Source organism: Nicotiana sylvestris, chromosome 1, assembly GCF_000393655.2.
Source record: "Nicotiana sylvestris chromosome 1, ASM39365v2, whole genome shotgun sequence".
In the NCBI taxonomy this organism is placed as follows: Eukaryota; Viridiplantae; Streptophyta; class Magnoliopsida; order Solanales; family Solanaceae; genus Nicotiana; species Nicotiana sylvestris.
In genome coordinates this window covers 107362157-107384465 of record NC_091057.1, presented here as the reverse complement: position 1 = coordinate 107384465, position 22309 = coordinate 107362157, and the positions used below count along the sequence as shown (strand labels likewise).

The 22309-nt window shown below is 35.2% G+C and overlaps 1 protein-coding gene across 4 annotated transcripts; it reads left to right on the top strand.

Moving 5' to 3' along the window:
* The first annotated feature begins 7093 nt into the window (after window positions 1-7093).
* LOC104247797 (MADS-box protein SVP-like) lies at window positions 7094-21266 on the top strand. Of its 4 annotated transcripts, none has more exons than XM_070166613.1 (9): window positions 7094-7228; window positions 7796-7985; window positions 11809-11893; window positions 12003-12064; window positions 13480-13579; window positions 13673-13714; window positions 20226-20273; window positions 20362-20492; window positions 20892-21266. In XM_070166613.1, exons 2-9 carry the CDS (start codon window positions 7804-7806, stop codon window positions 20908-20910), a joined length of 669 nt encoding a protein of 222 aa, XP_070022714.1. In that variant the 5' UTR covers window positions 7094-7228; window positions 7796-7803; the 3' UTR covers window positions 20911-21266. The 4 variants fall into 4 exon arrangements, with proteins under 4 accessions (XP_070022714.1, XP_009802202.1, XP_009802205.1 ...); XM_009803900.2 differs by having other exon boundaries at window positions 7095-7228; window positions 20359-20492; XM_009803903.2 differs by having other exon boundaries at window positions 7186-7280; window positions 20359-20492.
* The last annotated feature ends 1043 nt before the right edge of the window (window positions 21267-22309 follow it).

The window sequence follows — 22309 nt, the reverse complement described above, 5'->3', positions numbered from 1 at the left end:
AGATTCAGAGAGGTGCACTTTTAGAGCCTAAGGCAATGCAGTTCGTGAAGAATTTCGTGTGGACCGCAGTACCCTCTTCGCAGCCGCAATCCATTTTGTGCGGTCCGCGGAGAGGAGGGTTCAGAGAGTTGGGAGTTTGAAGATAGAAGCCAATGCGGTCCGCGGTCCTTTTTGTGCGGACCGCAGTTGAAGCCACCGCGGTCGCGGTGCATTTTATGCAGCTCGCAGTGGCCAGATTCAGATAATGTGTAATCAAGCCAAGAGGCCTCATCGCGGTCCGCGTTGCATTTTATGCAGACCACATTACCTCGTCAGGAGTATTTTTGTCCAGAAAATTCGGCCTAGTATAAATACTTTCTTTTCATATTTTTAGGGTATCTTTTGTAATTTGTAAGACTCCAGAGCATGTGAACGACTATTTTGTTCCATTTTGAGTAATTTGTAGCCATTTTAACAATAAATCTTCATTATCTTAGTTTGTAATTAAATCTTATGGGTTATTCTTCATCTATTTCTCTATTTTCTTCCAATATTATGAGTACCTACACCCATTAGCTAGGGTTGTGGTTCAACCCTAGTGTGGATATTTGATGGATCTTTTGATTTAAGGCTTAGATATTTATGTGTAGTTTATATTTGGACTGATTTGTGTTTTCCATGTTGAATTAGTGGTTGCAAACACTAATTTGTGCCTATTTGACTTGGGCTCTTCTTGAGAAAGAGAGCTTGAGTCTAAGAAAATCAGTCCAACAAGGAATTCGGGTGTAATCAAGAGATTGATAGCTCCAATTAAAGGGTTAAACCTAGAGATAGTAATACCCGACTTGAGCCTATATTGCTTGCACAATTTTGGCACCCAATTGGTCTTGAGAAAGTCAATTAGGGCAAAGTCACTCAAGCTACCGAGAGGTATAGAGTGAGTAATTCCGTGTATTGGCTATATCGCAATCCCCAACATAACTTCTTTGCCTTAGGCTTTAGATCCCGTCAAGTATTCACCTAGGAGAAAGTCACTTCCCTAGTGCCTCTTTAACTATTTAGAAAACCTTACAAGAAATCATTCTTAGTTTAATTTAGCTTATCATTAGCATAAATATTAGAAGTAACAACCAACCAAAAGATGATTGGAAGTGTAATTAAGAGTACTACGCATCTCTAGTTTAGATAGGAATCCAATTCCCAATTCTAGCTCCTTGTGGATTCGATCCCGACCATCTTGGGTAAAAGCTTCTTCGACCGCTCTCACCACTTTGTAGTGTAGGGTTGCCTCCTATCAGACCTCGAGTAAATTTCTGGTTTCCTGGTATCACAGCGCGGGATCTAAGTCAACCCATATCAAATTAAGGCCATCGACGGGATATCAGAGCACCTAACTACCAAAAAAAAGTCCAATGAGTGATAGCCTTATCCAGGTTCATCTCATGATCGTATGAAAGATGCCACATATTCTTCAATGTACTAAAAAAGGACAACAACATCGAATGGATGACAAAGTGCAAATAAACGCTAAAGGAACTCAAATAATACCGGTCATCGCCACCCGTTTAAACCCGGAGAACGTCTTCTCGTCTACCTCGTCATTTCAGAAGTAGTGGTAAGTGCGGTCCTGGTTCGAGAAGTCAAAGGTACGAAATCTCCCATATAATATATCAGTAAAACACTTATCGACGCCGAGACGAGGTACCCATCTCGAGAAATTAGTTATGGCCCTTGTCACAGCTTAAGGAAAGCTAAGGACATACTTCCAATGCCATCCAATATCAATCGTCACCACATTTCCTTTGAGGAGAAAACTACATAAATCCAAATTTTCGGGAAGGCTGGCCAAATGGGTAATAGAGGTAAGCGAGCACGACATCACTTACCAGCCTCGCGTAACCATAAAGTCAAAAGTACTCACTGACTTTGTCGCAAACTTTAGCGCCAAGGTAATGCGGAGGCAGAGAAGGGAGCCACGTAAGCTTTTAGCCTGACATAGGGCCTTTGGGTCTTACACAGCGAAGGCGCATCCAATGCCGGTGGATCCAGACTGGGACTCGTGCTCGAAGTCCCTACTAGCAAAATAATCCTCCAATCTATAAGGTGCCCAAATATGACTAACAATGAGATCGAGTAAGAGGCCGTAATTACAAGACTGAGGCTAACACTCGAATATGGAGCGAGGCGCCTAAGGCTACGCTGCGACTCCCAGCTCGTTGTCAACCAAGTTACTAGGACTTTCCAGATCAAAGAGCAGAACTTGCAGAAATACTAGACCGACATCTGCAAATTATTACCCAAATTTGATGAATGCCAGCTCGACCAAATCCCAAGAACTCAGAATGTCGAGTCAGACGGCCTAGCAAAAGTGGTCGGCGTAACAGAAAGCATAACCCTTGGGTAGAAAATTTTGGTTCATCTCCTTAGCTCAGCCTTAGATCACGTCAAGTTAAAATCCATTAACTTAAAATGGGACTAGCGCAACTGCATCATACATTACTTGCTGGACAGTGCTCTCCCAAATGATAAAAAGGAAGCTAGGAAGCTGAGGATGCAAGCGGCAAGGTACAACCATCTCAACAACGAATTGCATAAAAGGACATATGGGGGGCCCTTAGCAAAGTGCTTGGGACCAAATTAGACTCAACGCGTCCTCGAGGAAGTCCATAAAGACTATTATGGCAATCACTCCGGTGACCAATCATTTGTTAGATGCCTCATACTGGGCAGGATACTATTGGTCCGCCATGAAGAAAGACGCTTAGGAATTCGTAAAAAAGTGTGAACAATGCTAAAGGGGGAGCTGCTTTGTACTTATGCACGAAGCTCGACCAATCTTAAATTCCTACAGTGAAGGGAAGGACCTGCCTGACCCAATCAGAAAGGTGTGTCACCAACTGAAGGCTCCGAGTAGTAGCTTTGTAGTTGCAAAGAAAGATGAGTTAATTCACAAAGTCAAAATATACGAATACAAGGAAGAACGAAGATAAGTAAAAACACTTGCGTGCATGGTTCCAAGCTTTTGAGAAGTTTGCGATATCGGCCACGACAGACTCGGTCTTGACAAAAAAGAAGTCGAGCCAGAATTGTCGACTACCCTTGTCGTCCGTCTTAATGACCAGAGATTTATTTCCACGGTGGCAAATGTTTGACATAGTAACCTGATAGAAGTTGGTCATGAACATATGCATAAGATGTCGTAGAGTGATCTCGACGTTGGCCAGTTCAGCGAATTTAGATATCATCTTGACCACCTTGTAAACCAAGGGTGCAAGTTGGGTCGGGCAGACCCGATAATAACGATAGAAATCCTCTACTAAAGGGGGAAGAGAAAAATAGTAGTCGATGGTGAAGGGGTAGGCGTAAAGGGTGTAGTACCTTGGATGGTGAGTATACACTTCGTCCTTGCCTGCAATTATGACCTCTACTTGGTCAGGAATGCAGTACTTGGCCTTGAAATCCTCCAAACGCTTGGCCATTAAAGAAGACCGAAAAACTTCAACCACCGCCTCCTGTTGCTGATGCAAGTACGACTTTGTGCTAGTGTTATGAGGAGCGATCTCCTCCACTGAGGGAAGAGCCTCCGCTTCAAAGGAGGCGGTAGCATAAGGGGCCACAATAGCTAATGGAGTGGCCAGAACCTCTTCATTCACATTAGGAACACCTCTATCATGGACGCCGGAAGGGGAGCTAGGCATGTTTGCAGATATATATGGAGTTTAGGGAAGGAAATAGTTGAGAAAATAGGAGGAAGCTTTAAGGAATGGTAGGCAAGAAAACAAAATTTAGAGAAAGCAAAGATAATTCTAGTAGCGAAAGTGAAGAAAAGATTCAAATAATAGTGGTCATCCCCCTTTTTGTAAAGGACAAACCTTGGGATTCGAAGCAACTCATCATAATGGCAGCTCCAGTTGAAACGGCAGAGCCAATCCACAAGATATGCGTGTTCTGATGCGACGCATCGAGAACAGACGTCATCATGACGAATGACATCACATCTTATCCACGACGGGCTCTTTCCAAAGGTCACTCGAAAAAATTAAGATGACAAGAGTATGAAATGTGTGGCTCTCAAAATTCCACGTCATTCGCCTTTGACGACGACCACGACCGTTATTATCCACTTATCAATCCCATCCCTGAGGACGACTACAACAAGTGGATGGACTAACTGTATGGGCAAAAAATTTATTTTATGTGTTTGATCCAATCAACGTCAATATAGCCTCTGAAAGTTGTGACGTGTCAACCTAACTCCAAAAGGTCGAGGTAAGGTGTGGAGGATAAATCATTGTCGAAGGTCCAAATAGTTTAACAGAAAACGAAGACGAGGATGAGCATCCGCCTTCGATACGAAGTGACGACCAGTTTTAGGTTTCCTATAGAATATTCTAATGGATATTCTTTTTTGTTATACTAACTAGGGTTTTGACGCACATGTTCTCTTATAAGTATGAAGGGATGTAGATCGGAAAAGGCATTGAACTTTTTGTAAAGAATTTCATCAACATTCTCTGTACAAAATTTTCACTTTATTATATACTTTATTTCTTTTATCCCTCTCACCCGATCCAAGAAGGATTGGAATACAAAGTTGCTCATCATCATCCATCATTCTCAGAAAGACATCGGAAAATCTCATCTTTGTCAGGTTGTCTTTATCACATTTACTATTTAGAAGTCATTTATTTTTATTTACTGCTACCCTTTACACTTCTAGATCTTTATTGCTTCTTTAATTTATTATCAAAAGTTATCTTCTTTGGTGTTGCACTTTAACATATTTATCATAAAACACTAGATATGTCCTTAAATATTGATCTGTTGGTTGTGATTAACCCCGATTTTTTAGTAAATTAATTGTATAAAATCAAAAAATATTTTTTAGGTCATACAATTAGGAAAAGATTCATTTGTTTTGAAACTTGCTAAAAAGGAAATAAATTCATATAAATTGAAATAGATGGAGTATAAAGATTGTGATGTAACATATAACTTTATTAGTTTTAAAACTTTAAATTAAAAACTTGGTGTCTCAACCTATATGAAAATATTAAGTATGTCGATCGTTAATCTTTGAATCTCATTATTAAATTTACCTCCAAAGTATTTGATTGTCTTATTACATTTGACCAATGTTTATATTTTGATTCAGGAAAATCGTATCTTTCATCTCAAGTATGCCCATTGATTCAGGAAAATCGTATCTTTCATCTCAAGTATGCCCAAAGGTGAAACTAGGATTTGAACCTTATAGATTTGGGATTATAATTTTTTTTTAAGTTACTGGGTTTTAAATTAATAATTGGTATTTATTTATTGTATTTTTTTAATACAAATACATAATTTAAACAAAAATTACTGGTTTCGACCGAACCCGCAACCAATATTGTGGCTCCGCCCTTGAGTATGCCTCTCCCTTTAACGGTAGTCCATCTATTATCTGATATTTGCCGTGGTGGAGCAACGTAGACAAACAAAAGATGTAAATTTACCCCTAAGTTATCGAATATGGTTTATATATCCGCTTATGCAATCATTTGAACATCCCCTAAACAGTTAAAAATGTAAAATATACTCATAGATAAATGAAAAAGACAAAATAAAATGCTATTTGGTGTGACATCAATCGTATCATCAAATAAGACTAATTTTTCCAGGTAGAAATTCATAATGACATGGGCATATTTGCGACGATGGAGCGACTTTTCATGGACTGATAGATAAACGGAAGGCAAATATAAAACAACTTAACCTTAAAGGCTCATTTGACACGAGGGATAATGAATAATTAATCCCGAGATTAAATTTGAGATGAGTTTGTCCGATGTTTGATTAGAATAAAATTGTGGTATAACTAATCTTAAAATTAGTTATTTCAGAATTGTAATATATTTTATTTATATGGGATGATGGAATAACTATTTCAAAAATAATTAATTATGATATAACTTGTTTTCCGGGTAGGTATATTTGGACATTTTCCGCTCTAATTTTTGGGGAGATGGAGCAGTAAGTAGAGCGAGTGGTTATGAAGTCAGCTCCATTAATCTAAAAAGTACGAAAACTACCGCTCATATATGTAGGAAATAGAGGTGCGTGGGTTGTAAGAAGTTGAAGAATGAGAAAGAAAGAGGTACGAGTGGGGAACAATACGAGGGTACAATAAAGTCATAATTTCTGTGTTATGATATGGCTCCTCAGTCACCTGTCACCATTCACCTGGTACGGTAAAGTTTCCCCACTTCCACACACATCTAACTACTCTTTTCTAGTACTACTACTATTCCTATTATTTTTACTTTTTAATAATAACAAAGTCTCTCATTTTTCAATAAGTTTTTGAGAAATAATTTTGGGAGAAAATTGTGGTTGTATAAAACTATGAGAATCTTTTTATTTTTTTCGTTTTTTTGTTACTTTTTTTTCGAAATCCGTGTTTGGTTATAAATTTTTTAATTTTCACTTGAATATGAATTGGAAATTTTCGAATTGAAAAACTCCAAAAAGTTATTTTTCAAATTTTTTCACTCAATATCACTTGCAAAAATTCAAAAACAACCCAAAATTATATTCATGTCCAAATACAACTTTAATTTTCAAATACCTTCACTTGAAAAAGAATTTCACTTTTTTTTCAAAATTTTACGATTCTTATGTCCAAACGCTCACTAAGTCCCAAATGTTTGGTATAATTTCACTAATAATATCGTTTGATATCACTTTCATAACTTTTTAAAGAAATTTTATTTCATTTAACTAATTAAAATTTAAATTTTTGTATTTTTCTTTTAAAATATTTTTTCACCTATATTCCATTAATTTGTGTTATATTAAAACAAACATGCCGAAGAATCTCTTTTTCATCAAGTTACCAAAAAAAGAAAGGAAGGAAGTGAATTTCAGGAAATGATTTATGATTACCATATTACTAATAGAGGAAAGTGAAAGAAAATTAGTAGCAACTCTGTTTGGCCATATATAGAGTTTGGAAGGGTTTTTGGCTATAAGGAATATGATAGGAAACTCATTTCACCCATAAGGGCAAGCAAAAAGGAAAAAAACTAAGAAGAAAAGTAAAGAATAGAAAAGAAAAAGACTGAGCTCTCTCTTTTATGAGTCTCTTTCTCATTTATCATCTTCATTATTCTCTCTCCATATACCATTGGTCTAAACTGTTCCTGTGTGGTGTGTATTTTTAGAAGAGCTGCACTCTAACCAAAACCTTAATTATACTATCCTAGTAAAGGTAATAACTTCAAGATCTCCTCTCCATTCCCTTCTTCCTCTCTCATTTTTAGGTTATAAATCTCCATCATCTTTTTCGTTTTATTTCTTTTTTAAGTTAATTCACTTCTTCTAGTTATCTTATTTTCTGATTTTGTAGTAGATCATCTTTTAATTTCTGGATCTCCTCTATTTTCTTTTTTTGATCTCCCTTCTTGGAATTTCAGGTTCTTTAATTTCCCTTATCTCTCTTGCTGTTTAATTCTAGGGTTAATGGATTCTCTTTAGTTGTACTATGCTCTATTTATTTTTCTATAAATGGTTGGTTCACTAGTTCTTTTTTAACTCCTTGTCCATGATAAGAGGTACAAACATTCTGAAAATTAATTTCCTCTATATTTTAATATATAAAACTAAAAAAAGATTCTTGTGTCGACTGTAGTCAAATTTGGAGAATGACTGGCTAGGTTTTCTTATTTATAAGATCCTTTTCTCGACTTCACACTTAGATTTCTACATCTTAATTATTTATATATTAGACCTACTATTACTTCAATCTTTGACTTTGTGCAATGATAATGATATATAGAGGTGAAAATGGTGAGACAAAAGATTCAGATCAAGAAGATTGACAACTTGACAGCAAGGCAAGTGACTTTCTCAAAAAGAAGAAGAGGGCTTTTCAAGAAAGCTCAGGAGCTCTCCACTCTTTGTGATGCTGATATTGGCCTCATCGTTTTCTCTGCTACTGGAAAACTTTTTGAATATTCAAGCTCCAGGTATATATTTCTCTTTCTTTAATTCTCAGCTTTTTTTTTCAATTACTTGTTACGGTAGATTTTCTTGGAATTCCAAGGATGAGTACGTACTTCATCCAATTTGAATATACATAAGAATTAAGAATGAACTATACTTCAAATAAATGGTACTTACCAATGAACTACCTCGCCCCAGTACTTGGTTCGTTCACTAATTGATGAAAGGATGTTATTTTTTGGAGTTTAAAAAAGCCCATGACTTGCGTGTCAGATATCCATCTTGTCCAAGAAAATCTCTTACTTTTCTTGTCCATCAGATTTATATATGGAGAGTTCCACGCCTTGGGGAAAACCGTAAAAGTTAGCAGTATTAAGATTGATAATTCTATATTTGATGTTAACATAATATTTTGCTTTAACTCGGCTGCAATGCTTCTTTTTGTAATTAATAAGCAGTACAACTAGTGACTGGAAATATTTCCAGGTTATTAAAGTTTCTCATTACATTTGACTGTCCTACACTCGTTATCATTATTACAAAAGAGATTGTTATCTTTATCGAAATTTTATGTAATAATATTAGTGTAATACTAACAAATTGGTTATGAATGTATAAGAAAATGCTGTTTCTTTTTTCATTTTTACCGTACGGTATCTTTCAGAGATTTGTACTTGAATCTTCATTTTAAAATATGACACATATAATAAAGATCCAAAAAATATCCTTCAAAATAATGCAAGCGGGGTCCTCAAATTTGGGAACTGAGAGAGAAAACTACTTCTTTAAGAACACATATGTTAATACTCATGACTATGGTAGGAGAACTAAGAATGCTTAAGTTCTATACGTCTGTATAAAATTAACACATGATCATTTGTAAGAGTTTCATTCTTTAGTAACTTTTAATTTATGCAAGTCATCTTTTATACCCAAAAAAAAAAAAAATATTACAAAATACATAGTTTTGCTCCTCGACTATGAATTAATCCTTCTTTTGTTTTCAGAATTTCTTCCTTATGTTTAGTTTTGAGGGGTTGCATATTAGAAGTTGGAAGTATACCTTTTGTGACAAAAGTAGCATTGTTGTCGTGAATGTATCAGATAATTTAAGATTCTTGTCTAAGATAATCTATGTGTGCACAGTACTGTGATAGTCTTTAACATTGCACTGTCAATGTATGTCCATATAATGATAATTAGATGTTGATATCATCAGTCCAACTTAAAGCTATTAACAATTCAATGATCTATGCATTAAACCGCAAAAATGAAGCTTCATATATCTAGATTTCGGAGAAAAGAAAACATAATGATGGTGAAAATACTTCAGATCTAGGCGAGGGCAACTGTTAGGAAGAGGCGGTGGGTTGACAAAGAGCGAGTTGGCATATGTGTTCGATTAATTTTGGGTGACCTTCATTTAGATGCGTTCAGAATTGGCAAAGGGGCTTCTTGGTGCTAATTATATTGTCACCACTCTCTAGCAAGAAAGTTAAGGGCACTTGTCCCTTTCATAGTTGATTGATAGATGGAACTTTCAAAACAATTTTATTTGGAATCTTTGTTGCTCGCACTCTTTAGAAATATTGTCGGATGTGAGTCGGATCCTCCAGAAGTCGTATTCTTTAAAAATAATGTATTTTTGGAGGATCCGACATGGATGCAATAATATTTTAGAAAGTCCGCACAACATAGGTTGGAACCCCTACAAAATTCTATCAAACTCCCTCCTTTTCAAAAAGAATGAACTTTTACTATTTGGGGAGTTAAACAAGCTTTTTATATAGTTTTTAAATATGTAAGATTTATTTTAAAAATCTTATTTGAATTTACACTAAAATTATTCAATATATATATATATATATATATATATATCATGTGTATAATCAATGTATACTAGCTAAAAAAGTAAGCAGTTAATCTAGCCTGCTATTTGTGTAACAATCCCTTTCAAGAACCATCAATTTATGCTTACCATAGATGATTATATGTAGACTTTCCAGTCACCTAATAATGTAAAGTTTTTTTTTGTCTTTTTACATGTTTAGTGTACAGAAGTTACACACAGATAAGTATACTCTATACCCATGGCAAACTGTGTTCCGCATCCAATACAAAATTTAAAAATTTTACACAATAATTTTGTGCTCTCTGTATGTTATTATGTATCTTCCCATTTGATATAGTACAGAAACTGCTGATTCCGTGAGGATTAGGTTTCGATTTTGCGTAGTATTTGGGATCATCATTGAATTATTTATTATTTGAGAAATCAAAAAGTTGAGGAATGAATGTAACCCTATGAAATAAAGCAAACTAAGAATTTAGTTTCAAGACACAAATGATGGTTAAAGGATATAAATAAGTTGGTTTAATGAGTTGAGTCTACACCCTACCTGTTAGTATGACTAACCTATGGTGTTCAATTTTCTTCCTTCCTTGATTACATTCAACTGTTACAACTTACAGCTTTCTTAACTAGAAGTACTTCTTTGATTTTAACAATTAAGGAATCGAAATGCCTTAAGTTTCAAATCAACTTTATCTAATTAGCTTCTATATTATAGGCGCATCTCTCAATTACCCCCGACCACTATATACGGTCAAATCTTTCTATAGCAGACTTGCTGCTATAGTAAAGTGTTATATAAAACATGTATTATAACATAACATGAAAAATTAATTACAAAGAAAACTTAGCTGTTATAGTGAAGCTCTGTTTTAAAAGATGACTGTTATAGATAGGTCTAGCCGTATAACCTTCTTCACTAAGCGTATCTCTTTTAATTAAACAAATAGCCAAGTTAGTATTGCGCCTTAAATGTGGAAGATGGATGATTAATTAACCCTAGACCTCACGAATAGACCCTCTCGGCAACCTATATTAGTATATATGATCACGACTCACAAGTAATTCAGAAAAAAACAATAGGAATTCAGAAAACCTCTAGAGATTGAAAGCTTGATATTTCCCTTAAAAAGAATTAATCAAATCAGCAATAGATTAAAGTGAAACTTAGATGTTATCAACGTTTAAAAGGGAAAATAGAGATTCAAATTATTTCCAGATCATAAAAATTACTACAGAAAACGATAAAAAACGTTCATCTTAAGATTCTCATGTTATAAAAATAAAGTAAATTATATGATATAAAAAAGCTGTATTTTCTCCGGTTCAAAAGGAATGAACCTATTACTATTTGGGGAATCAAACAAGATTTTTTTTAACCATAGTTTTTAGATATTGAATTATTAACTGTTATGACTTATAGTGCTTTTTATGTAGTTTTTAAATATGTAAATTTTATTCAAACTTAAAGAATCTATGTCCGAATTCACAATAAAAATTAGTCAATTTGATCCTCGTATACTAAAAAAGATAAAATAAATTAAAATAGAGGGTGTATAAAATAGGATATTGCTAATGGGGTTGTCTTTTATATGCAAAAGGTACTAAATGATTTACATAATCATGTCACTTACACGATTGCTTCCCCTTTAATGGGCCTATATATACTACACGAATCTGAATTAATGATCTAGTGAGTTTTGAGTAGGATATATCCAAATTAGAAAACTTTTTAAGCTATATAGTACCTTTTTTTTTTTTAGTTTTTTCTCATTTATTTTTCAAGCATTCTTAGGTACTAGATGCTTAAATGTCTATTTTCCTTTGTGGTATATGCAATGACCACACTCTCCATCGTTACTAATCTAAATATTCGCATATACACTTCGATTCCTAGGTTTATGAGAGTCGAATCTAATTATTCATGTATATGTGATCTTCTCTACTTTAAGAAGTTGATTGTCTATATATTATTGTCATATATCCTTGCACAGTATGATGCAACTGATTGACAAGCACAAGGTGCACTCAGACAGGGATATGGATAGTCCAGACCAACTGCAATCTTTTAACCTTCAGGTAAAATATTATTGTATCTGCTACTCTGATATCTTCTAGTGACAATAATCTTGTTGAGCTTAATTTCGATCTAGCTTTACTAAAAAGAAGCAAATATTGCATTTTCCAGAGCGAGAAGAAAAACTATGGAATTCTTAGTAGGGAATTTGCGGAGAAGAACCGGGAGTTGAGGTAATTGTTAGTTTTTAATTCATACTTAATTATGCTTTTTATTGAAAATGCACAATATTTTCTGAAAAGATTATCTGATTATTGTTGGTCACACAATACGTTAATGAAGAGGTGTATTCGGACTTTATAGAAGGTTATGTTTATATGTTTCACTCTCTATGAATATATCCTATCTTACCACCAAGAAAATATAGAGCCCGATTGGACATAAAATTCTTTTCACTTTTTTTTCGAAATTAGTGTTTGGCCATAGAATTTTCAATTTTTTACTTGAACATGAATTCTGAAATTTTTCGAAAATTTCAAAAACTCCAAAATTCAGATCACTCACAAAAAAAAACCCAAAATTATATTCTTATTCAAAAACAACTCTAAATTTCAAATATCATTTTCACTTGATTTTTTTTTTTTTGGAATTTTACAATTCTTATGTCCAAACCCCCACATAATCTACAAAATCCTAAAATCGTCATCTTTTAGCACTTCATCTTTTCACTCCCTTCCAGAGTCCCTTTTCTTCTCTCACTCTGATTTCTAGAAAACAATTGAAGATTTGCCAATTTTTTTCCAAATTTATTTTGAAAAATATATGTTTGTTCATAAATTTTATTCATGTTTTGGCAAATTCTTAAATCTCAAAACCCAAATCCCAAAACCAGTTCAAAAGCTAGTTCTGACCCAAAATTTTACTATTACATTTTTAAAAATTTCAAAAATTGTCCCAAATTTTTGTATTTTATAAAAGAGGTCACCATTTATTATTTTGTAATAATGCTACTTCGTCTTCTCGGTCATCTGATAGTGTATTATGTAGTTCGTTATAAAAATGATAATTTTGTATCAAATTTATTTATGTTCAGGACTATGATTTGTGATAATGATAATGAATGTTATTGATGAAGGTATTATTGGGTATTTGTGATAGTTTTTAGAACTTGTGGATATAAGTCATGTTTCATGTTTCATGTTTGTTTTTTTAAAAAGTGAAGCATGTTTTGAAAACTGATGTCCAAACACATTTTCATCTTCAAACCAAACTTCACCCAAATTAAATTGGTCAAAATAAATTTAAAAACCTATTGTCAAACGCTAGCTAAGTAATTTGTTGTGTCTTGGGAGTACGACGTCACCTTGCTCTTGCACTATAGTAGTGACGGAAAACTAATATGAACAGAACAAACACCTTTCATAGCGTGCCTTGAACATACTTTTTACATCCAAAAATCTATATATCTTTTTTTTTTTTTTTTTGGCGTTGTTGCCTCTTATTATCATTGGTTAAGAGTTCTACTAATAAGTATTTCCGTCTCAAATATATTCCAATAGTAAGAACCATCGCCATTAGATATATCTTACTGCTGCCAAAGTTTACCTAATTGTAGTTATATGAAAATGCAAATGACTTATTATGCTAGGCAACTTAATGGAGAAGAGCTGCAAGGACTTGGCTTGGAGGAATTAATGAAATTGGAGAAAATAGTCGAGGGAGGAATAAGTCGTGTCATGAAAATTAAGGTCCTATAGTTACTTCCCCTCCTTTTGCACTAATGAGATTGGTCCTACAACATACGTTGATTCCATTAACTTTGGGATTTTTGTGCCTTTCAGGGTGAAAAGTTTATGAGAGAGATCAGCTCCCTCAAGAAAAAGGCAAGAGTACTTCTCTACTTTTCATTCGATTCTGTTAATTTCTTAATTAGGATATTTTCTTTACAAGGTAGGACTATAAGCAAAACTCAGGTCACAAGGCTGCTTACTTAAATAAAAGAAGGATATTTTCTTATTTTATCATGGATAATATTTGTTAAGACTTGTATAATTATATTTTTATATGTAATGATAGTTAGTTGTATAGTTAGTGGAGTTAGTTAACTAATTAGTGGGCCAACTTAGCCAGCTCACCATTAGTTGTATTTTTCTAGTATTATACATATATATACTTTATACTGTATTGAGAAAAGAAGTGAGCTTTTCACTTTCCCAATTCCGACTCTCTCTCTTACAGCTCCCTCTCACATAACTCTCTAGAAGGACTCCATTGGAGCTCCAGATCAAGCTTCAAGCTCACCCTCAAACACAGTTCTAACATGGTATCAGAGCAAGGAAGCTCATGCTCGACAATCCGCTATCGTCTCTCTCAATTTAGCCCACTCCTTTCTTTCTTCTGAACTTATCTCTATAGTTCGACCGACATTTGCCCTAATTCGTTCGAATCGCAAAATTGGCAACTAATTCTTCAAGTTTTACCTGAAATTAGTGTGTATGCAACAAATTCATCTACTCATGGTTGTATTAGATCATGAAGATACATCTGTTGGTGATACCAGTATTGCCGCTGCAGCGAGCACCGGAATAGATCCAAGTGATCCACCGTACCTACATCCATCAGACAATCCTAGAGCAATGCTCGTCTCAGTTCCTTTCAGTGGAATTGGATATAGATCTTGGAGACGTAGTGTTATCCGAGGTCTGTCCGTCAAAAAAAAGTTAGGATTTATAAGTGGAGAGTGTAAATCACCAGATCCTCAATCTCAGAGGTTTCGACAGTGGGAGCGATGCAACGACATGGTGACGTCTTGGATTCTAAATTCACTCTCCAAAGACATTACGGATAGTGTGGAGTATGCTTATAATACTGTTGAATTGTGGAGAGAATTGGAGGATCGCCATGAGCAAACTAATGGTGATAGGCTGTACCAAGTCCAAAAGGAGATAAATGACATGTCTCAAGACGTGCTAGACATTACAGGTTATTACACTAAGCTGAAAAAGCTCTAGGAAGAGCTGAATAATTTGATTAAGAAGACTCACTGCAGTTGTACCTATACCGGTGGTGCCAAGGAAAACATGCACAAGGCCGAGCTATATACAGTTCCTTATGGGACTTAATGAGGTCTACACTATTGTACGTGAAAGCATTCTTGTGATGAATCTGCTCCCAACTCTTGCACATGCTTTTCACTGCTCATTCAGGATGAGAAGCAGAGAGAGATCAAACCAAATAACCAAATGCTCTTTGAGTCTGCTTCCCTAAATGTCAACACATTAAAATCTTGTTCCTACAGAATAAACTACTCTGCAAATAACAATTTCACTGGAGGCAATAGGCCTCGACCATTTTGTGACTGCTGTAAGAGATCAGGGCATGTGAAGGACAAATGCTACGAACTATACGGGTACCCTTAGAGCTTTGGAAGTTCACACACTCAAAATTCAAATGCAGTGCAGAACACGAATCAAGCTGCAAGGTTCAACAAAGGAAGGAGAATAGTAGTCAGTGTGCAAAGGACTTCTTCTGAAGCAATGCTAGCTGGAAAGAATGGATCAGAAGATGGTAAGGTTGGGCAAATCAACCTTTCTAAGGAACAATATGGACAGATCCTGAATTTGCTGCAACAATTTCAGATTGGAACAAGAGGAGAGAGTTCCAGCTGCACAAACTATGTCAATAGTGTTGTGAACTTTGCAGTTATAATAGTATGTACTTCTTCTATTGATTTTGGCAAATTGTCCTATGAATGCTTCAAAAACCGACTTTTGGATATTAGATTCAGGAGTCTCTAATCACATGACCTTCAATATATCTTTGCTAACCAACATTGTAATCCTACCATATCCCTTATTAGTAGTTCTTCCAAATGGATATAAGGTAAAAGTAACACAAATTGGAAGTGTGACATTATTTCCCAAGATCATTTTGCATAAAGTCATGTATATACCTTCATTCAAATATAGCATCATATCAATTCATTCATTAACCAGTTCAACCCCTCACAACATTGTTGCCTTTACTAATAACATTTGTCTTCTGCAGGCCCCTTCAATAAAGAGGCCTCTGGAAATTAGTAAAGCCAGTGATTGGCCTATATCTTTTCTGCCCAAGGTGTCTTAGGAACAACCATTCAGAATCAACAGTAAATAGTTCTATTGCTTGATCTGTTTCTTTCACTTGTTGCACACACAACTTACACTGTTTTCATCATTCCACTGTAAATAGCTCATTGTTTAGGGATAATTGCACATCTCATTCAGTTGTAAATACAACATCTCATTCAGCATGCCCTCAAAATAATAAAGTGCAATTCCCCATTGTGAATAGCATCAGTCCTTCTATCTCTTCAAGTGATGATATAAATTTGTTGTGGCATAACAGGCTGGATCATGTACCCTTTGCCAAGATGAGGGAAATGTGCGGTATTCCAGCATCTTTCTCACCAAAATAACCCTTTACCTGCTCTGTCTGGCCAACGGCAAGACATGGGAGGTTGCCATTTCCAGAAAAAATCCACCAATTCCACCAGAAATTTTCAACTACTTCATCTTGATCCCTGGGGTCCTTACCATATGCCAATTTATGATGACTTCAGATATTTCATTTCCATGGTGGATGATTATAGTAGGCCCAGCTGGACCCACCTATTAACCATCAAAAGTAATGCCCTACGTGTCATCAAGAACTTTGTATCAATTATTGAAAACCAATTCAATACCACTATCCAATCTATAAGATCAGACAATGGTCTAGAGTTTAATAACACAGAAGCAAATCACTTTTTCCTTTCTAAAGGGATCACCTACCAAAAGACATGTCCTTATACACCACAACAAAATGGCATAGTAGAAAGAAAATATAGATACTTGTTAAAAACTGCCAGAACCCTCTTATTTCAGTCAAAATTGCATCTAAGATATTGGGGTGATTTCATCTTGTATGCAACTTATATAATAAATAGACTACCCTCTTCTCATTCCAAGGGCAAGTCATTGTATGAACTACTATACAACAGAAAACCCACTTACTCTCATATGAGGAGTTTTGGTTGCATGTGCTATCCTACAGTACCCAAGGTCCACAAAGATAAATTTGAACCGTAAACCACTCCACATGTTTTTGTTGGATATCCTTTTGGGGTAAAGAGGTACAAAGTTCTCAGTCTGGCCACTAAGAAAACACATGTATCTAGAGATGTAGTGTTCAATGAAAATATCTTTCCTTTTAGTATGTCTAAGGATACTGTTTCCTTTTCCTCTGTTCTCAACTACATTCCTTTTATTTATTATGTGTCTAGTGATAATAAACAGACTCAAACTAGTGAGCCAAATGATCAAGGGGTTCTAAATGTCACACATCCACATTTGTCATATGATCCATCTCTTTCACCACATTCTCCCAATAATGTAGATTCACCTGTTCCAGAAGACTCACAAAATAATTCACCAATAAGACATATAGGGAATACCTCACCTGATCATGTTTTACAACCAAGACAATCTCATAGAACGCTTAAAGTTCCCACATACTTAAAGGATTATGTCCTTAAATTACCCTAGCTGAAACCAAATACCAATGTTTGCAATATTAATAACCAAACCAATGCACTTTTTTCTCTCCATGCCTTATCTTCTCCCCACAATCACATATCTGCTAAGGATCTGAACTAGGATAGTTGGTACCTTGTGAAAAACATTTGCAGTGATAAAGAGCCTAATTCATATGAGGAAGCAGTTGTGAATCCTGCCTGGCAAGCAGCCATGACAGAAGAATTTGAAATATTTCATACCAATAACACCTGAGAGCTAGTACCACTACAGTTGGGAAACAAGCCATAGGGTGTAAGTGGGTGTATAAAGTGAAATATAAGCAGATGGTAGCATAGAAAAGTTCAAGGCTAAGTTCATGGTAAAGTGCTATACCCAGCCAGTTGGAATTGATTACACAGAAACATTCAGTCATGTGGTGAAAATCACAACATTAAGAGCTTTCACAGCTGCTATAGTCAAGAAAGGCTGGGACATATTCCAGTTAGATGTGAATAATGTCTTCCTTCACGGGGACCTCCATGAAGAGGTATATATGGAAGTGCCACAAGGCTTAGTAGTAGATATTGGAAATCTGGTATGTAAGCTCAAGAAGTCCTTATATGGCCTTAAGCAAGCAAGTAGACAGTGGTATGCCAAACTGAGTGAAGCACTGTGTTGTAAAGGATACACTCATTCTATGTATGATTACTCACTTTTCTATAAGAAAACATCTAATTCAATAGTATATGTGGCAGTGTAAGTAGATGATGTCATCCTGACAGGAACAAACAAAAAGGAGATAAAGGAGCTCAAAACATTCCTACATGACAACTTCAGCATCAAAGACTTGGGTAAGCTGCATAATTTTTTAGGGCTGGAGATACTCTATAAAGCTGATGGAGTTATAATCTCACAAAGAAAGTTTGTGATTGATCTGCTGAAGGAGTACAACTGTATGGATTATAGTAGCCTTTTGTCACCACTTGATCCAATAGTGAAGTTGAAAGCTAAAGAAGAAACTGCATTAACTGATCCTACTTATTACAAAAACTAGTTGGAAAGTTGAATTTTCTCACTAACACAAGGATGGACATAGACTATAGCGTACAACACCTTAGCCAATTCATGCAAAATCCAAGAGAACCCCACTTGAAAGCAGCTTTTCACTTGCTTAGATACTTGAAGGGTGATCCCACCATGGGAATCTTTATGTCACATGATCCAAACTACAACATTAAAGTTTATTATGGCTCTGATTACGCCGCTTGCTCATACTCAAGGAAGTCAGTGAGTGGATACATAGTTCTATTAGGAACCAGCCCTGTATGCTGGAAATCCAAGAAGCAGGAGACCATTTCACTGTCATCAGCAGAAGCAGAATACAAGGTACTCAGAAAAGTTGTAGGGGAGTTGGTGTGGCTGTGCAGATTACTTGAAGAACTTACTGTGCCTTTTGCTAAACCTGTAGAAGTGTTTTGTGATAGCCAATCAGCTTTACACATAGCAAGAAACCCTGTATTTCATGAGCGGACTAAACACACAGAAGTGGACTGTCATTTTGCCAGAAGCAAGCTGCAAGAAGGGCTTATTTCACTCTACCATGTGGTAACAGAGAATCAGTTGACTGATGTTCTCACCAAGGCTCTAACAGGAGTAAAACATATAGGGGTCGTTTGGTAGGGCGTATAAGAATAATACTAAATAAGGTGCATTAGTAATGCAGGGGTTAATAATGCATGGTTTAGTAATGCAAGTATAGTTATACAAAGATTATTTCTTATGCATTGTTTGGTGTGGTGTATTAAAAATTAAAATGCATTACATAATTTTTAAGAAATTTTATTGTTTACAAAAATGCCCTCCATATTCTTTAACTTAAGGGACTTTAAGGATAATTTTATTTTTAACCATGCTAATGCATGCATTAATAGCCTTTATATAGCTAATGTCATGGTTTTCTACGCATTAGCTATACATATGATAATACCAAATAGAGTGTATAACTAATGCTTGTATTAGTTATACATAGGTTAAAAAAAGTGTACCAAACAAAACATTACTAATACACAAAGCTAATGCATGCATTATTTTCTCTAACACACTCTACCAAACGATGTCATAGTGATATGGGCAAGTTGGTTGTGTTTACAATACCTTCAACTTGAAGGGGTGTTAAGACTTGTATAGTTATATTTTTATATGTAATGATAGTTAGTGGAGTTAGTTGGCTAATTAGTGGGCCAACTTAGCCAACTCAGCATTAGTTGTATTTTCCTAGTACTATACATGTATATACTTTTTACTGTATTGTGAAAAGAATTGATCTTTTCACTTTCCCAATTCTTACTCTCTTAGAGCTCCCTCTCACAGAACTCTTTAGAAGGACTCCATTGGAGCTCCACATCGAAATTCAAGCTCACCCTCAAACACAATTCTAACAATATTGAATGAAGTTTGAATTTGGTCTTTGAAATATCAGGTTTTCGGAAAACAATGGAGTATAATTTATAGGTAACTTATGTGTTGAGATTATGAGAAAAAACGGAGAACCTTAAATTTATCATGGTTGCTCTGATAACCTACCTTGGATTGTCTTTGGTTGCTGGAAGACAATTTTGCTTTGAATTTCGGTTTGTTTTTGAAAACAAACACGGCTTTTTAGGTTATTGAAAGTTTTTTTTTTCTTTTTAATTCATTTTTCTGACCTTCTAAATTTTCCTTGATGGGAGAATCTATTCGCCAAACAGTGAAATCCAATCTCAGGAATTCTATTATTCCTGAGATTTACTAGCTTAAGCGCACTGAGGGCTGATGTTTAGTAACATCTTTTATCACCTTATATGTAGCTTTTGATATGCAGGAAGCTCAACTACAAGAAGAGAATTCCCAGTTGAAAAAGCAATCAGAAGTAAAATCTGCATTATTATCTTCTTTTTGTGACAAGTTCCCTTACTTCTCTATGAGTACTAAATCATTAAATCTGTGGCATGCAGCAGGCAAGATTGAATGAAGTTGAGGGCCATAATGCAATTGAGGGAGGACATTCCGCAGACTCCATCACGACCAATCGCAGCTTAGTCAATGGTCATCTCGATTACATTGACTCAGTTACTAGCCTCAAGTTAGGGTATGTAAAAGTACTGCTCCCTCCGTTCCTATTCATCTGGCATAATTTGACTTAACACGAAATATAAAAAAGAAATGAAAAACTTTTGAAATTTGTGGTCTTAGATATATCATAATACTTGTGTGGCGAAAAAAACTTTTTAAACTTGTGGTCTTAAACATGTCAATAATATTTATGTGACTATAGAAACTTCTCTTTAAGAAAATACTCATATAAATGCATCATTTCTTTTTGGAACGGACTATTATAAGGAAATAATGCCAAGCAAAATGGAAAGGAAGGAGCATATATATATATACACACATATACGTATATATCTTACCGAATTCCAAACCGCCAACTGAACACTTTTCATGTGTCATACGTTATACTCATTTATAATTTGCTGAACGTTTGCAGCTTGCCTATTCCTTATTGAGCTTGGTTTGTGAACTGAAGATATATAGTTACTGAAAGAAGAAAGGGTAACTCTCTATTGATGCATCATCTAATGAAATATATAAATTGATTAGACCAGTTGACCAGACCTCGAAAAACTTTGGGATTAATCGAGGAGGGGTCAACAGTCTAATGAGAATGTTGTTTCCAGCAGATGTGGCTAGAGCTATATATAGGTACTATCGTCTATCTGTTGATATTCTATTCAATCATACGTACTATATCATCTTACTTTGCAAGGTCACGTGATGCCTTGAATTGGCTAGTTCGTGTATATATAAATATATATTTGTATTTAGGACATCTCTTATGGAAGCACTTTGTAATTCGGTATTATTGACTGGGCAGAAAGGTAAATGCCCCCCACCCCCAACCCCCAACCCCGCCACCCCACCCCCAAAAAAAAAGTAAGAGTAAAGTTAAATATATTTACGAATTTGTCGAATGTTTGATTGCAGCTAATTAGAATTCATATTGATCAAAATGTAGAATAAAGATATCTACTTCACAAGTGTTTGACTCGATAACATAATATTGCCCATTGAAAATTTATTTAAAATCACTTGTAGAAAGTATATAACCTAAATGCACAACTATAAGCAGCCATTTTTGAAGTGTAGCTCCATAGTGCATACAGTTGAAATGAAATTGCTGTAAGTTGATTTTTTTTTTCTTTGTTATTGATCAGACATAAATATATCAATTACTTAATTATTGTTGAACCATAATTTAGAATAAAACGGATCAAAGCGCATCCAAATATATTAAAACAGTTTTTAGCATATTAAAACAAACTAATTCAATTGTGAGAACATGTCCTATAAGAACCTCCTCAATAACACCAACAACAACAACTGTAGCGTCCTGTTTTATCGCAAAAGCGGGTTTCAACGTATGACAACTCTTTTAAATGAGTATTAAAAGAGGAGTCGCTATCTAACGATTTGAGTGTGCATTAGGGCACCTATTTGCAAATAACTCTGTTTAACTAGTCCACGTCACCAATGATTGGGGACTTAATTATATTTGAAGAGAAGGTGTTAGACACTCCTCGAGGTCCACAACTGTGATTCCCGGCCAAAATTCACGCTATGTGGAATTATTGGATTATAATTGTCCTACGTGATCATGTAAGTGAAGGAAGAGAGGGAATTTAAAGGTTCAACTACGATATAAACCAAGTGTAAAGAAGAATCGCACATGTGAAGGCATTAAACTCTATATAAATGGTCAGTACAAGTCCTCAGAGATTACAAGATACAACCTAATTGTTCTAAGTTCAAAGATGCGAACAATAAACTGTCACGACCCAAATCTACGTGACCGGCACCCGGTACATTATCCGACCCGAGTGAACCAACTCATATGATGCACCCAAA